General features: G+C 36.9%; 1 protein-coding gene across 3 annotated transcripts in view; it reads left to right on the top strand.

Moving 5' to 3' along the window:
- Nucleotides 1–17,892, top strand: part of vps50 (VPS50 EARP/GARPII complex subunit) — a 131,035-nt gene that overhangs the window by 40,821 nt on the left and 72,322 nt on the right. For all 3 annotated transcript variants that reach the window (XM_069194768.1, XM_069194767.1, XM_069194766.1), the window contains exons 10-12: nt 1,914–1,956; nt 3,194–3,292; nt 6,216–6,356. In XM_069194768.1, coding sequence (XP_069050869.1) covers nt 1,914–1,956; nt 3,194–3,292; nt 6,216–6,356 — 283 coding nt within the window. The remainder of the gene's footprint in view (nt 1–1,913; nt 1,957–3,193; nt 3,293–6,215; nt 6,357–17,892) is intronic.

Here is a 17,892-nt window from a genome sequence, read left to right as displayed (position 1 = left end):
TGGATTTAAAAATCACTCTTAAAGTATTATTTTTGAGGAAAGGTCATGCAATTTAATGCAGTGTAGTCTTTTCTTTTTCATGGTGCTTCAGTTCTTTGGCTATTCCTTAACTGAGGAAGTGCTGGGGTCTGTTGGGAGAGTTGCAGCAGAATTCACAGTGATTAAGCCAGGACTAGGTGGGTATGAACTGGAAGAGTTAGACAGGATATGGCCAAGAACCCTTGTCAAGGAGATTAAAACTGGTAATTAAGAACATGTTCACTCTCGTGAGTCCTTTCAATCTGACTAAAACTTTAAAGAAACAGTGGAAATTGCCTTTATGAATTTCCTAAGATCTTAAAGGAGTCCAGCAATACACTGTAGCTATTGTGCCAAATCAATGTGTAGTGTGAATATACTAATTTGCGGATTACAATGCAAACTATATTGAGAAAATACCTGCTATGCACTATGGTAACAGGTCTACTGAACAGTCAGGATTTGAAAATAAAATTATTTGACTAAATGCTTACTTTTTAGCTGCTAACCACATTTCAGTTTGTTTTTTTGAAAACCTGCTTCAAACCTAAAACGGGGACAGTATATTAATTCACCTTTCACCATGACAAGGCACAAGGCTATAGCTACAGCTGTTCTAGCTTATGAATAGGAAAGTGACTGACCTTGAGTTGCCATATCTAAGTCTCCTATGGAGATTCTGTGGAAAGACTTAAAAAAACTGCTGTCCTTAAGTGATTCCTAAGCAGCATGAGAAAGTTTTAGGAAATCTGCCATGAATGGGCCATAATTGCACAAAGCTATGGTGCAAATTAGGTACAGAATTACTTGGAGCTGTAATTGCTGTCAAACATGCTTCCACCAAATATTGAGTTCAATATCTTGCGCTCTGAATATCTATGCAATCAACATATTTCAGTTTTTTCTCTTTGGTTTTTGTAGACATTTACTGTAGCATCTTACTCCTCAGTCTTACTGTTTGAGCATTCTAGTTTTTAATAAAATGTTGAGTGTAAAAATGTGGATGTATTGTATATTTTCACAAAATGTAACACCTTGTCAAGAGTCTAGACACTTTCGTGAGTGTCAAGACCTTAAAAATATATCCGGGGTTTTACCAAAAAGCCACAACAGAAAGGTTCACCCGTGAGGTCGGATTCCCCCGGAAAAGCAAATTAATTTTATTATAGTCCCCCCCCCAAAAAAAAAAACAGGGAACCAGAAGTGAACGTTCATATTCCAAACGGGAGGGAAAAGACTAAAAAAACAAACAAAAAGAAAAAACCCAGGCAAACTTACCGACTATAAAAGAAAACAACTAGATAGGCTAGAACAGGGAAAAAAGAAGTGGTCGTTCCTAAACAATAAGTCCGGACCAGAAAAGTCTTCCGCATTCTACCCCTGTCTACACGAACGAACTCGCCAAACCTGAACAAAAGCAAAAAGAAACACACAGCATGTCTTTCCCCATCCCCTAAAACACACCACTCAACTATCTTCTTTCACCACCTCCGATCTCTCAGGGTCCCCCGTTTGCAGTCTCGTTTTCCCCTTTTAAATGCTTTCACCTCATTTGCCTAATTTATTAATTGGCAGCACCCGGAGAAAGAGGAGAAAGCAATTAGGGAAAAAAAAACCATCTCCAACTAAGGACTGTAACAGTGAGGCACTGTGGCTCAGCTTGTGTTCAGACTATCTAGTGGGAAGTTTACTTCAATTGCACAGCAAATAAGCTGTATTAAGTTGTACAGAAAACATCTGGACGCATAAAATGCAATTAATTCATAATGAAACGTATAGTAGATTATAAAAAACAGTATTTGAATCCTGATTTGAATTAAAATGCTGTACTGAAATAGGAGTCAGCACTATAGAGATGTTTTGTTGTTGTGCAACTGATTTTTTATTTCTTTCAGCGAATTAAATTCCAAGCTGCAAGACACTCTGGAGCAAATAGAGGTACGTCATTTCTGATTGAGTAAATGACAGGTTTTCAGTGTAAATTCTCTACAATGGGGAAGTGGGGAACTAGTGGGGAAGACCTTTATTTTTAAACCCTTTTCTACAAAAAAAAACACATTTATTTTTATAGTACTGCTGAAAGGCTAAAAGAATATATTAACTGAGGTTATTCTGAATGTCTCAGCTTTGGATGAGCCTTGATTATCTTTAATAAATGATGGTAAATGATGGAAAGAGCTTTATTCTATTTTCACAAATCCAAAACCAAATTAAGAGTTTCCTTGGTGTAGTTGAGAATTGTATAGGGTGATAGAAAAATGTATCTTTTAAATTATTCTGTTCAGTAAATGTGATTGCAGGGCATGCAGCTACTATTATTTTCTTTCAAAGCTTACACAAGTGTTCCAATACATTTAGTCTTACATAATCCTCACAATAATGTTTTCCTTTGCAAACTCCATGTATTTTATTCCTTTCTTAAATCATTTCTTGTATTAAAGTCTAATAATACAATAATGGGACTGATGTAAGCAGTGATGTTCTTTACATTTGAGTACTTTGTAACTCGTGCTACAGATGTAAAATGAAGTTGGTCTCGGGTGTAACTCCCTGGACACACAAAGACCTCCCTTCATTGTTTTCAGTAGACTAATATATCATCCATTCTCGTTGAGAGACCTAAAATTAAAAGGTGAAAGGGAAAAGGTACACCAACTTCTTCGAGACGCTTTTCTTGAGAGTTAAATAATTCATCCCTGTCTTCCATTTAGAGTTTATCACAGAAAAATGGAAATAAGTTTGCTTCAGTTTAAGTGTCTTTGCACTTTACCATTATTTTAATAGCACGGTGTAATTTCAAGTTCCTGAAGTAGTTGTACTGAAGATTTCAAGGTTACTGGCTCCAGGCTAATGCATTTGGAAGAACGGAATGAAAGAATGAGATTTCTTTTATCAGTAATTTATTAATATGCAACAATTTCCATTTTCTTAGTTTTTCCACCTCTTCAAAGGTATCGATTTTCCAGTTACTGACATCTTGACTGTTGCGGGCTGTTAGAGGGAGAGGTATTCCACAAAGTTTTAACGTATCATATGTAAGAAAACTAATTGCATTGTTAGCACCCTGAAAAGGGCGATGTTAAAGAAATCTTTGTTTATTGCAGCCTTGGCAATACAGTTTTTATTTTGCCCATATTAACCTATTTTATTTCGTTAACCCATCTTTTCCCTTTAGGAACAACTGGATGTTGCCTTGTCGAAAACCTGCAAGCACTTTGATGTCACTCATTATACCAAAGTTCAGCAGGCTTATACGCTCCTGGGAAAAACACAAGTGAGTTGTTGCCATTAGCTGAGTTGTTCAATAACTATTACTGCAGTGTCAATTTGTGCCATTTAATGGATTCTTCCTGTTTAAGATAATTATGTGAGTCTTGCTTCAGAAGACTTTTGATGAAGTTTATAAATATATTAATTATTTAATGACAGGCAGTAGGAATTTGGAGAAATGTAAATGTTTAGTTTGAGATAACTTCCTTTGTTTATGCTGTATCATTGCATGAAAATTTTAATAAACCTGTGCATTACATTTGAATCTTTGGCTGGTGAACCAAATTTTGAACAAATTCCTACTATTCAAAAATTGTTTTTTTTGTCCAGAAATTTGTTTTCATTGTAATATTTCAACAAAAAATAGACCTGATATGGAATACAAAATGGCTGGATGAGATCATTAACCACTTTCTACCAAATGGGTGGGATAGGCAGAGTAACTGTTTTCATGTTCTCATAATGAGCATTATTTACTTATTTAGCACTCAAACTCCTCTCCCACACTACCCCAACCCTATAAGTCTTTCCCTCTGTATATTCCACCAAAGATCTGCCAAACGCTGTGTCACTCTGTAGTGAATGATATGTTATAAAAGTACATTTCAGCCATGTATTTCTTCTCTTAGAGAAGAAAGACTTTAAAATCAAACAGGAAGAGCACTCTTCCAGTATTAATTGATATTGTTATTGTAACTCTTCTACAATGCTGTGAGCATGTCCAAATTACATCCTGATACGTGGGAGTAATTGTCAATTATTAGGAACATAAGTAAGATTTCAAATTTGCTCATTTAGTTTCTTAATAACTAATTGATCTGAGGATCTCATCCAGTAGTTGCTTGAAGAATGCTAGGGTACCAGTTCTAATAATTTGGCTGTTATCAGAAATACTAAATTTCTTTCACTCTGCATTGTTACATCTTCATTTATCTCTTTAAGTAAAATAAAAGTAGTGTATTCATGTTCTCCAGTGAAGACAAATCAGTGCTGATCACTGTCTGAGACATACAAAATCTCTGTGGCACTGAGGGCGCAGAATAAACCTCTATCAGGATCAAAGACAGCCGTAGAACAATCAGAATATCTTGGAGAGGAGTTTAAAATAAAGTGCCTTCAGTTCCAATTATATGTTTGCTGTTGTGTAAGTGTAAGATGTGTATTACTTTACAACTTACATTGAAATCACCAGTTATATTCAAATAAGAATGTGTGCTAATTAAACAGATCTATATCCAGTGGTCAGTGTTTCGGAATAAGCAATGAAGCCTTAGGCAGGTTGTCTTGGATGGGGTGTTTATTTTTGGAAACAAATTACCACATTTGTTTTCTAGTTAATAACACTTAAAAGGTAGCCGCAGAAATAAAATACAGGGAGTTCACAATGCAGAAGGTTACTTAGGGTACTTTTGGGTAATTGTGCTGGCTAATGGCTGCGTAGGAGCTGGCTGGGTTTTCAGTGCTATCATGTTCCTCTCTGCTTTCTTTGCCCTTTTTTCAAGATGATAAATGCTGACCTTCTTGTCTTAAATGTTAAAAGCCTGAAAGATGTCTATTTCACCTTGAGTCTTCCTCACAAATAAAGTAATTTGGATTTGTCTATTAAAAATACATCCATTTGCCTTAAGTGCTCCACTGCCAATGGCCAGCAGCTGTGCTGTTTATCTGAACAACGCTCTGTCCTTTTCTTTTTATCGCACACGCATCTCACATCCGTTACGGGTTTGTTTGCACCCAAGACCAGTCCAGCTTTGTGAGAAAAAAGACTCAGGCATGAAGAAGTTGTGCTGTTGATTGATAAAAAATAAACAGCCATGCTTGGTCCGTTACACACGGTTGATGGTGACTTTGAAGGCCGTGTTCAGGGTCACAGATGTCAAGTAGGCCCAGATGTTTTCTTCTGGGCTTCAAATAGATCTCCATGTATTGGCTTGACTATTCTTTTAGTTAGAAAAATCCCACTCATACCTGCATACCTGCTAAAACCTTATTAAGTGGGAATTCACACATGAATGTATAGCACGTTTGAAATGCAAATGCTTGGCCTGTCTTGGCCTCAAGGTTGGCTATTATTTTTAAGCGACCATTTTGATTTCTTGACATGCATTTCGTCATGGAATTGCCTGTTTTTTTCTGTTTTAAAGTGTGCCAGTTCCTCTGTACACAGTTACCTGTGTTAGATTGTTATGAGACAGTAAAGAACAGGTACTTGTTTCCTGGAAGGTGATGAAAACCAAAGGTGACCGAAAGAAAGCAAAGGAATATGAGGAGATCAGTGTTCTTTGTGTTTTGTGGCTTTGCCTGCCCACAACATGGCTCTAGGCATGTGCAAGCTTTTCTGCGGTGACTTTAAGGTGGCTTGGCAGAGCGTGAGCTGTTGCTGTGTTATTTCTTTGTGTTTCCGTGCCACTCACTGACACTCAGTCAGTGCCAGGGCTGATCTTGTTAGTGTCTAATCTCCGTACATCCTAGACAGCTTGAGCGCAGCGCGTCACACTGTTATTAATTTAAATACTCCGTTTTAGATGTAGGTATACTGGAAAAACAATGCATACGTCAATGGCAAGAAGCCAGCAGCTACAACAAACAAATCAGAAATAGTGCCAATACATTAGCAAGTGTTATTATTGTTTAAATAATAAATTAGAAATAGAAATTATCTTTAAACATCCAACAACAAAATCTTAAAAGTTTGATTATATTATGTTTTGTAATGCACATAAACACCTAATCAGGAACTTTAAAATAGCTTTCCTTTTTTTATGTATATGCATTTTTACAATTTATGATAAGCATACATATGAATTTCATCATTAATTAATATCTTTAGTATTACAAAAATAGGCAGTATTTTGTAGAAAGTAGAAAAGAAACAGTTTAAAGAATCTCAATGGAGAAAGTTATCTTTCACTTTTTTGTATCCACAGACTGCAATGGACCAACTCCATATGCATTTCACCCAGGCCATTCACAACACCGTGTTCCAGGTGGTGCTGGGATATGTCGAACTGTGTGCAGGAAATGCAGACACCAAGTTTCAGAAGATGCAGTACAAAGATCTCTGCACGGTATGTCCCCATTTTCCCACTGTGAATACTGCAAGGACAGTCAAGAGGGAGCTTCTCGTGCTGTAGTACTGAAACTAGCCGTGCCACATTTGAAATATTTAAAAATAATTTTAAGCTGTGTTTGTGCTAAGCATTAGTAAGAACCCATTTACACTTTTTGTATAGTTTTAGGTCAACACTTATAAAAATATAAATATAAAAATATATATTGTTGCTCTGGAATCAGTCCAGAATAGAGCAACCAGATACATCCTAGGTTCAAAGGAGAGAACTACACTGACTGGCTAAAAGAACTAAACCTTTTTGATCTTGAATAGAGTAGACTATGAGGGGACCTGCCCTCAAGTCAAGCATTCAAAATCTTCAGCGGTATTTCCACAGTCCACCCAGTGGACTTTGTCAGAACCCACAGAGGTAGTAACTGCCCAGCACCTTAAATCAGAAAAAGGTCTTTATTGGTCTGGTGTTTCTGTAATGATAATGATTGCATATGATGTATAGTAGTCTCCTCCCAATTGCCAGCAGCCATATCACTCTGCAACCCACTGAAGCTCAGCAGGTGTGAGCCTGGCCAGTACCTGGATGGGAGATCTCCTGGGAAAAACTAAGGTGGCTACTGGAAGAGGTGTTAGTGGGGCCAGCAGGGGGCGCTCACCTTGCACTCTGTGTGGGTCCTAATGCCCCAGTATAGTGATGGGGATACTATATTGTAAAAAAGCACCCTCCTTTGAACGAGACGTAAAACCGAGGTCCTGTTTCTCGAAAAGAATAGGGGTGTTCACCTGACATCCTAGCCAAATTTCCCCCTGGCCTGTACCAATCATGGCCTCCTAATAATCCCCATCTATGAACTGGCTTCATCACTGGTGTGTGGTGAGTGTACTGGCGCAGTATGGCTGCCGTCACATCATTCAGGTGGGGCTGCACACTGGTGTTGGTGGAGGGGATCTCCATTACCTGTAAAGTGCGTTGAGTGGAGTGTCCAGAAAAGCGCTATACTGTATACTGTAAGTGTAAGCAACTGTTATTATTAAGTGTAAAGTAGTTTAAAAGATTCATTTAGGATTTCAGTGTGCTGATAATGTTAAGGCCAAATCAAATAGGTAATATTTCATGCCATAGTGCCTTCTGAAATTTTCATCTGTGTTATGTAAGCTTTGCTGGTCATATAGTAAATATTTTATTATAGGAAGGTCATGCATAAACTACGATTGACATTATACAAATCTGTTATATTCATTTTCACATAGGAAATCTGAGTTTCATGAAAGAGACATTTTGTTTTTGTTTTTCATCGTGAAAGGTCTTTGTGTAACATCCCTGACTACATTTTGAGTCATATGCATCAAAAGCTTAAAAGCCCAATATTTGAGTTAGGCTGAGTAATAGCAGAAATTTAAGAGATTCTGATGTGATAGGCATTTGAGTTTCTGAAAATAGCTTTTGATGCCATCTACTTTATGGAATTATAACCAGATTTGCTTTTTGTTTATCATATATTATTATATAAGGAACAGATTACTGACATATCCATATCGCATATTTCCCTTGCAAACATACAGAGCTTTATACAAGCATTGGGGCAACAAAGTCAAAATTAATCTTTGCTATAGGCAAGCAATTTGTGTGATCATAAGATTAATAGGAATGATCAATGGGATATAATACTGTATCTGTTATATTTTTTGGCTCAAAAAAAAAACTTACTTTTTGTTCAACACAATTAAATCAAATTTTAACCAGTCTAAAAGGTACATCATTGTTGATTTTTAAAGTTGTATGGTTGGATTAGAAATCAGTTATAGTTGAATTGATGGTTAAATTGTGTTTCATGAGTTTGATTCCAGTTAATTAGAATTCACCGCTAACTCCTCTATTCTTGCTCATGTAATTTAGATAAAGGGCTGTTGTAAATTGTTATTATTCAATATGTTTTAAAGGTTAAAAAAGTTTAATTTCCAAAATTATAGACCTTTGCTTGTATTGCTTTTATTTTATAGAAGATACCGAACTATATTATTGGCGTGCATTAGAACAGAGAACACCCAATTTCACACTTGACTCACACAGCCTTTTCAGAACAGGAGGGAAGATAAAAGCTTGTCTGTTTTTGCTATGTCAATGTGTTAGTTAACAAGCACATTGTTTTGTTTTCATTGCTTGTGACAGATTTGTTGTTTAAATTAGTTCTTTAATACAAATATTGTTTGGAGAAGGAAAAAAATGAAACTTTATCATGGAGATAAGTGGATTAAAGTAATTCAATTCCGCATTGTAGTATACTATTAATTCAAAATAATTAATAATTAATTAATAAATAATTAGGTATTTGAATATTGTATTTTAAATCAATACGGCATTTGAATGCTCATTAAAATGGTTAGTTACCCTATAAACACCAAATAGGCTGTAATAATACAATATAAAGTAGTACAAAAATAAGAAGAACATAGGTATTTAGAATAACATAAGAATTGGTTAAAAAACATTTGAACATCCATACTTCATTATACATGTAGATATTTTTTAATAAGCAAATGACAACAAAATATGTGCACCCTTACATTATAACTTAAAACTACAACCATCCCTGTGTGTGTTGATGCCATCAAATAAAAAAATATATATAAAGGGATTCAGGAGGGTAGCTGCGTCAGCATGCGTAGGCTGCAAAGGAACAAGTAATAGGTTTATTTCATGCTGAAAAGAGAAGAAAGAAAAGGCAGTGTTTCGGCTGTGGAGCCTTCTTCAGGTGTGTGAAGAAGGCTCCACAGCCGATAAATAGTGTTTTCCTTCTTCTCTTTTCAGCGTAGAATAAACCTATATACTTGTTCCCACATAAAGTGATGCTTTTCTGAACTAATTTGCTATTGATTACTTTTCCAGCAATGTCTTTAATTTTGTATGACATTGTGTGCATTATTTATTGTTGGCATGTTTGTGGGAAAGACAACAGTGTAAGTGCTGAAAAGGCTCGTGCTGAAAAGGCTCTCTCTGTGGCTACAGAAGCAGCTGGGTCTTGATAAGGTGGAATGCAAGTGGCATGTTAGGATCTGTTCATGTTCTCTCTCTAGCAATCACGTTTTTAACAGAGGGCCCAGCTGCTTCCTATGATGCTCATGGACCAGTATGTGCAAGTCAGAAATTCCAAACCAACAAATACTATGTGATTTTCCCAGAATTATGTGCATTTTGCCAAAAGAGTCTGTTTGATTAAAATTATTGCCTTGTTTTGTGTTTGTAAAACCCAAATCTGTTGAGGAGATAATTCTGAGAGGGGAATGTTCAGCTCCCTTTGAGTTACTAAATTAATTCTGGTGTGTGAGATGAATAATTCATCATCTTTGTATTCAGTGATGGTTTTTGAAACACCTGGGCAATGATGATTCAGTCAGATTCCATGAAGAACGTTTCTGCCGAATGAGTGGATTACGTTTTGCAAAGCTGTACAGTATATAAATCATAATTCCCAATATCTGTATAATAAAAGTATAAGCAAATAATTAAAATTCAAGGTAATGTGAAAACTTACAAGGTACACTTGTCTGCTAGGAATAATAATAAACATAATGTCTCTTGTCATCTGACCTTAATCAGTTTTGTTTGACATTTTCTGTGGTTCCTGATGCATAATATGGAATAGGGAGATGTTGGAGTGAAGGTTGACAAAGTACTTGAAACTGAATAATGCAAAACTTCCGTTTATTTCCACAGCCATTGCCAGTGTTGTTTAAATAATTATGGTACTGCACTTCCCAGTATGCTGTCCTACCTTTAAATAACCTGTAAACAAGACAAAAACAGCATCAGTTTTTTTTTTAAAAGGCTGCATCATTTCAGCTATTTTGTGTAACTGACCTCTGAAAGCAGGAGGGAAATGGATAAAAACAAAGAAAACAGATCTACATTTCTTGTGCTTTTTAAGCCCTGTTGGACAAAGGTTCAGATAATAAAAGTTTCTGCATTCCACACTACAGGACAAGCTACTGTCTTACTATTAATATTTTTAACTATGTCCTTTGAAAAACAGTCTGAACATTTTTTTTTATCAGGTAACTGTTCTGATGCTGTTTCCGAAGAGACAGGTTTGTGTGGATGGATCCTTAATTAGGGGGGTAACATTTTTTCAGTTATGTTAAAGAGATAGGCTCCATTTAGAATCATTTCACATGGTTTGTTATCTGTTCTCTCCACAGCAATATCTGTGTTTAGGGATGCTTTTATCCTCCCAGATTTTTGACTGTTAAGAATTGGATAGAACAGTAATTTTCTCTGAGGGTAACTGGCCATCACCTTGCTGTGCAGTAAATACTATTTGTTTGGGTGGATTTCATGAAAATGTGACCAGTATCAGCAGAAAATGATGCTTTCAGAAGACCTTATTACACGAAAATTGAGTTTCATAGGAAAAAAAACTATGGGTTTAGCAATATGACTAAGAATAGGCTTTTGGTGTTATCATCTCATTCAGTACACAGCTTACATAAGAACGGTTACAAACGAGAAGCCATCTGGCCATTCAGCCTATCCAGCTCATTTGGTAGTTAGCAGCTAACTGATGCTAGGATCTCATGCAGCGGTATCATGAAAGAAGCCAGGGTATCAGCTTCATCAGCTTCTCTGGATAGCTTCTTCCATCCTTAGTTTGTGTTTCAGAGTTAACAAACCATGTGCCGCAAAAAGGTGGAAAACAAAGATAAATATTTTAGGAAAATTGTTTTTAGTGCTAAAATAACCCTGCTGCCCCACATACGCAGGAAGAGGCAAAACAAACATTATTTTCCTTTAACATCTTCTTGGAACTCTTGAAATATCTGTTATGGAGATACTAGTTGAAACTACCTCATTGAGCAGCACATAGATCCTTCAGTGCTTTTCATGAAAACCGGGTTTAAATTGAAAGGATATTTTGTGTTTTGTTTGATATTGATTGATAAAAAAAATGTTTGCTGTCAGTAAAATAAGTTACCACAAGCTTTTTGAGGAAATGCGTATAAGTGGTAGAGAGCACTTATTTAATTATGTTAAACAGCTGACACATGGGGTGTGTCAGTGGTAGCAGGTGACTTCATTAACATTCTGCCTGACTGAGCCTAAGACCAGAGTGGATGCACCCATGTCATCACATCAATTTCAAGCACAGCTACAGAGGGACAACAACAGAGGGCTCTGATTATGAATGCTTTATGTCTGTATTTCTGATCCTGTCAGGAATGACTCCTCTCCGTGACAGGAGTGGGCAAATCAGGGTTCCTGGGAGCAGTGAGAAGTCAAGGGATTGTGAAATTAATCAGGGAGGTGCCAGGACCCAGCCAATGTGAGGATAAAAATGAAGCCATGGCTGTCTGTGTGACTGCTGCACTTAGCAATGGTTCCTCGCTCATTTCCAGTCGAATCTCGGGAATTATTGCAATTGCTATAATGTGGCATTGAGACAGACAGCATAAATGATTTAAACACGTTCATCCTTGCTCTTAGAACCATCTAAATACAGTATGTGCCTTTTTTCTGATTGCATGCTCTGTTGAATGTGTTCTGTCCTAGATACATAAAACAACCAAGCGGGAATGAGAGTGTTTTGTTTTTATTTTCCTTTTTACTGTCTAGAAGGGTACATTCATATATTCATTCTCTTTAACCCCTGTCCTAAAAAAGTGAAATCCCAAGTATGTGGATGTACACAGGGAGCCCATTCGAATGTTATATGGATATTATTACCTATCACACTAGCAGTTTTGCAGGGTAATTTTAGTAAATCTAAGGTCCACATTGTTAAGGTATTTCTTAAAGGAAGAATTTTGATCCCTTTACACTACATATATAGTTTGCTGAAAAAATCAAATACTTTTTAACCATTTTTAGACAATTCTGGGATTATAATCTTAATCTTAAAACTAAAGGGTACGCTCAGCCAGTTTTACACTTTCCTGAATTGGCAGGAAGCCGTTATTGAACATGCAGTATTTGTGAAAGATGCAGGGGGATTCTGAATTGTTGGAGGATGCGAGAATCCAGAGGACACAAATCGGTTTAAATGAAAGCAGTGGCATGGTGCTTCCATGTTCAAAGCCCTTGCAGGAAGGCATGTTTGCTGTGGGCTCCTCACATGAGTCGACTCCTCTGCGCCTGTCTGCTTCAGTGAGAATCCTGTAGGAGTCCTTTGCCAAGCGACTGCAGGTTGTGTTGGGGTGGGTGACACTGCCAGGAAAATCAGTCCCACACCCAGTCATCGCAGGAGCCTTGGCTCATTAACTTGGTCTCTTATCACTGGGTAGTGCATACTACTACACACTATTTGCACATGTAACACAGTAGTGTACAGTACATATTTTTTTCTAATGTACAAAATATTTTTTTTGGGAAAAGCAATTATTTGTAACTGTATATTTGTAAATATAACCCACACTTTTTTTTGGTGCTATCCAAGTTGTTATTCACTGAAAGGGATATGTGTCAGTTTTAAATATGAACAGCCTTATGAAACTCGGCTAACAAAGAGATTTGATTTTGACACATGCTATTTTAGGGAGATAAAAGTCATATTATAGCTCATCTGCAGAACACAAGAAAGAAAAGCATGCAGTTGAATATCAGTCTTCCACCAGAATTTGTGAATCCTCTGAAGTTAGCTGAACGCTCCAAATTAGAGATCACTGTGTATCTGACCTGGCAGAGATCAGTAGGCTTATGGCCTGTTCTCCTAGCTTCGGTTGCCTGGCAACGTTCTCTCATTAGAGTCTTTAAGTGAGGAGTCAAATGGCAAGATAGTGGAATTGATTGTCTCCTGCTGATCTTAAATTTCCCAAGCTAACGTGAGCTGAAGGAGTGGGGTGGCATTCAGATTTACAATTTAAAAATTGGCCTGTAGGTAAGGCCGGTAGCTAGTTTTTTTTCTGAATAGGTCAGGGTACTGTGCAGTGTCAAAACAATATGTCACTCTGAAACTCATTAGAATTATTTGGTGATAAAATTGTCAGGAGGAGTTACTTAGGTCACTGTTATTGAGATCATGTCAGTATGAAGGAGATAAATGATTACAACTAAATCCAGCAAAAAAGTTAGTAATGTAAAACAGTATCCCTAAACATCTAGGTAAATAGATTCATAAGAATAACATTTCAACTTAATGAAATGTCTTTTAACAGTTTTTGATTCTTTGGTAATGAAGAAAAATAATTGTAGAAAATATAATTTTGATTGAAATATCACTTATTTTGAATGTTAATGTAATGCAGGAAAATGCACGGATGTGTGACAGTGTTGCCTTTTTTTGTCCGTACTGAGTGTTCTTAAACTAATGATAATTTAATGTTCTGCCATTAAAAACACTTGAGTGCACAGGTTCAAGCTTTCTAGAATTTCAAAGCTTTCAAACTAACCACAAGTTTTTCAAGATATGCATGTGATCTCCAGAAACTAGAAATGTGTTTGTATAATGAACTGAAGCATTTCTACAGCTGAATAAATTGTTTTTATCATTTTAATAGTTGTCTCTTTCTGGAAACGATACCGATTGGCTTTTCGTGCAGTATAACGCATAAATACTGTTCATATAGTGTTTAAATTGGACGTACAGATTTTCCTGTGCCCAAGATCCAAATTATATGTTGGATTGGATTTATTTTTACTGGCTCAGAGGCATGAGAAAGAACACATATTGGCAGTTGGTCCACATTTTCAGTGTTGTTGCCGGTAAAATACAGCACCCCCCAGTCAAAATGTGGGATGAGTTCTAGCGTTTTGAAATTACAGAGTATTTCCCAGAATTGCTAAATTAAATGATTCAACTCAGGTTTAGTTCAGAAAATAAACACCTGTCACATTTTTAAAAATTGAGAAGCATGCCAGCTCATCAGTTTGAGAAGGCAATTAGCAGGTGTCGATGTCGGATTAAACAAAGCCACTACCTTTAAAAGGTGAATTTGTACAGTTCTTGTGCATAAATGTCAAGGAGCAAGATTATAGAGTGTAATAGAAACTCAGAAAGGTTTTGTTTTCTTATTGTTTTTGCATGGAATAGTTTCAAGACAGGCTTGTTACACTTGTTAAGATGGCTAAGATCTTTGGGGTTATGTATAAGATACACAAGTATGTAACCTTTTGTTTTTGTTGTTCTCTTCAAATAGTTTTGTTGTTTTTAAATTGAATTGTGCACAATTATTTAAAAAAAAATAATTTTATAAATTAATTAAAAATCTCCTACAGGCGGTCCCTGATATATGTTGGGGTGAGGGACCAGGAAGTCAAGACGTAGTGTATAATGAAGTGTCGTACTGTATGAAACTTTTCCCCACAAGAACAGTGTACTGTAAATATGAAGGTTCTACAGAAATCCAAATTACATTTCTAAATAATGTAACTTATTGCAAAATGACTTACAAAGGGGTATTCAGGGCAGATTTTTTCCACACAGTTCATGCCTTTAAAGTTAACGATCACACACTGATTGGATCGGGTTGGATTGGTGACACACTAGTGTATGGTGGTATGAACTCAACTTTAATGTTGAGGCATAACGATTCCTCAAGTCAAGTCAAGTGCAACAGCATGTTCTACAAGAAGAAGAATTTTTAATGTTCAGTTTTGCTCTGTGTAATATTTTTTCATTCCTGGAACAAAATAATCCATGAAATCCACTGTACATTGCCGGCTCCTGGTGCCTTGAAAAATGATGTAAGTGTAAGGAGTTTAGATGTCAGGTTGCACAATTAATCAACGGCGTACATGCAAAACAATGCATAGTGGAGGCGACTCATAACAGGGACCGCCTGTAATTATGAGTCGGATCAGTGACACTTGCTGTAAAGATTAGTGCGTACAGTAAGTGCCTACTGTACCTGTGCAGCTAAGCACATCACCAGTGGAGTATTGCTATGCATGAAAGACACTTTGATTTGTTTTCACATATTCGTTCTGCGTAAGCCACCTCCACACCCGCCTGGGTAGACCAACTATGAGAGGAAAGCTGAGGAAGGCTGTGTGTCTAAGCATTTACTTTAACCATGACATTAGAGACAGCATCCTATGTCTTCTTTGTGTCTTAATGTCAATGTTAAGGACATTTTACCTTTACCATCGCAGTCTTAGGTAACAGTTCTGCCTATCACCAGAAACTTGACAGAATTTTCTTTTCCAAATGTAAGACTGCTAAGCGCTGGTCCACCAGTGTCAGTCATTGCAGTACATGATTCTCCTTAAAAGGCCTCCCATCCAAGAAGCACATAGCCTCAGGCTGAGATCACAATACCTTGCCTGATGCCAAGGTCACTCAACGGAAAGTAATGTTATCCTAATAAAGGCAGCGTGGTGAAGATGACTTACTGATTTAGATAAAAAGAAAGAATACATTTGTACATAGATCATTGTGCTTTCCCTTACCCTACCAACTGTCATACTGTGTTCTGGTTCAGTGTTATTGGAAAATAAATTAAATTATTTGGCACAACAGGAAATCTGTTTAAGCAGTAATTGATTTTCCCCACTGCCTTTTCACAAACTGTTTTCCCATAAAGCTCTTCTCTTATATATGCTGAGGCTAATTCCTGTTGCTTAAGTCTTAATAAATCTCAGTTATACAAAATCCTTAGTCATCAGCTGCATCTTAAAAATGTCACTCCTTTCACCACTTAAGGTCACGCTCCTCCTGTCTAGACTCTGTCTTTGCTTTTTCTCGTCTTTAGTTTTATAGGTTTTGACTTTGCAGACCTCCTTCAGATTTTTTTCAAGGTTTCAGATTGAAGAGTTTTTCGATTTGTTTAATGCTATGCTTAATAGATTGTAACATTTATTCGAGGTATCAAGTTCTAGGATGCCATTTCACCTGGGTCCCTTTGCTGTAAAGGTCATTGACGGTTCGTCTGTCTTTGTTCTCTCTTAATATTGTGAGTTTTACCCAGGAGTGGAAGACATAAGTCCAAGTATCTTGTCTTTGTAAGAAAATGGACTCATATGTGAGAATTGTCTTGAAATGGGTTATAAGAGTATGCTTAAAACAGAGAAACCGGTTTTCAGTATTTCAAAGAAATTAGTTGTTTATACTCTTTGGAGTAGATTTTCATACTCTGATTGATTGTTGTCAAATTTGAGTTGGGAGAGTAAGGATGTTTAGTACCTTTGAACTTTGACAAAATGGGGCATATGTTTTGGACCTTGTAGGACATTAACAAGCATCATGCTGCATCTTTCCTTTTACAAAGAAAAACAGAACATAGTTACTGGTTTTGTTTTTCTGATAATCCATTTATTTTAAGACATACAATATTATTCCCTGCTACTTCCTCTCATGCATTACTTCCTAGTATAAAATTAAAACAAGTGAATAACCCGAGAGAAATAAAGGTACATGAAGTGTGAAGTGGCCAAGCCGGCAAGCGACCCCACCCACAGAGTCTGGAAGTTAAATCCGTCCGTTTGTTTTCTCACCACTTCGTCCAATTAAGGGTCGGATCCTATCCTGGAACACAGTGGGCGCAAAGCAGGATACACCCTGGAGAGGATGCCAGTCCATCACAGGGCACACTCACTCCAGGGCCAATGAACCTACCAGTATGTCTTTGGACTGGGGGAAAACCACACGAACACGGGGAGAACATACAAGCTCCACACAGACAGCACCCCAGGAATTGAACCCAGGACCCCAGTGCTGTGAGGCAGCAGTGCACCACAGTGCCACCTGGAAGTTAAATCGCTTTTCAAATTCGTGTTCATAGTTTGAAAGTTCATTACTTAGGCAGAAGCACAACGTTGCTCATCTGGATATAACAAACTCTGCCGGGTCAGTGTCCATAACCTGAGCAAATGCTCGCTGCTTTATGCTGAGGGTTAGATTTGCTTGGTCTTTTTCCTGATTTTAACAACAGGAACAGAATGGTGACTTGGGGGGGATCCATTAGCACAAATCTGTTTTTCTGTTCTGCATGACATCTTGCTGTTGTTTTTTCTCCTTAAAATGGGTATTCTGTCCTGACAGTAAAAAGAAACCAATTATGGAAAATTAAGTTAATTACACAGATGATTGCTTGGATATGCTCACGGGCTCACCAGAATTTGGTGCATCTAAATATCAATGCCATGTAAACTTCTGAAGAACCTGGGAGTTTTGCCTAATAATAAAATAATAATGGGCGTTAATTAAATTAACATTACTGAAATAGTAATGAAACGCTCATGACAAGTTTTTGACCTGCATATATATGTGTTGTGAGCAGGAAGTCAATCAATCCTTTGTTTAAAATAATGGTAAGATAGTTGATTAATTGCTAATTACTTTGGTATTGCGGAGGCCAAAGTGACATATTGTGCTTGGAGAACTAAATTGGGTAGCAAAGTCATAAAAAGAAGGGAAAAGGCCCAGGCCTTAGTCACAGGGGAGTAAGAAGTAAGTAAGATGTCTGATGTAAAAATTCAATGAAATAAATTCAACGTTCTATTAACTTTTCCACAGCATAAGCTGTGTTGCTATTTGCTTTTTTGGCCTCTGTGTAAGAAATGTGGTATTCTCACTGGAGTAGAGTAATTTATGGAATTTAAAAGTTAG

This window comes from Lepisosteus oculatus, chromosome 10 (assembly GCF_040954835.1).
Source record: "Lepisosteus oculatus isolate fLepOcu1 chromosome 10, fLepOcu1.hap2, whole genome shotgun sequence".
Taxonomy (NCBI): Eukaryota; Metazoa; Chordata; class Actinopteri; order Semionotiformes; family Lepisosteidae; genus Lepisosteus; species Lepisosteus oculatus.
Note: the sequence above shows the minus strand (reverse complement) of the source record. Positions and strands in the feature narration are given on the sequence as shown.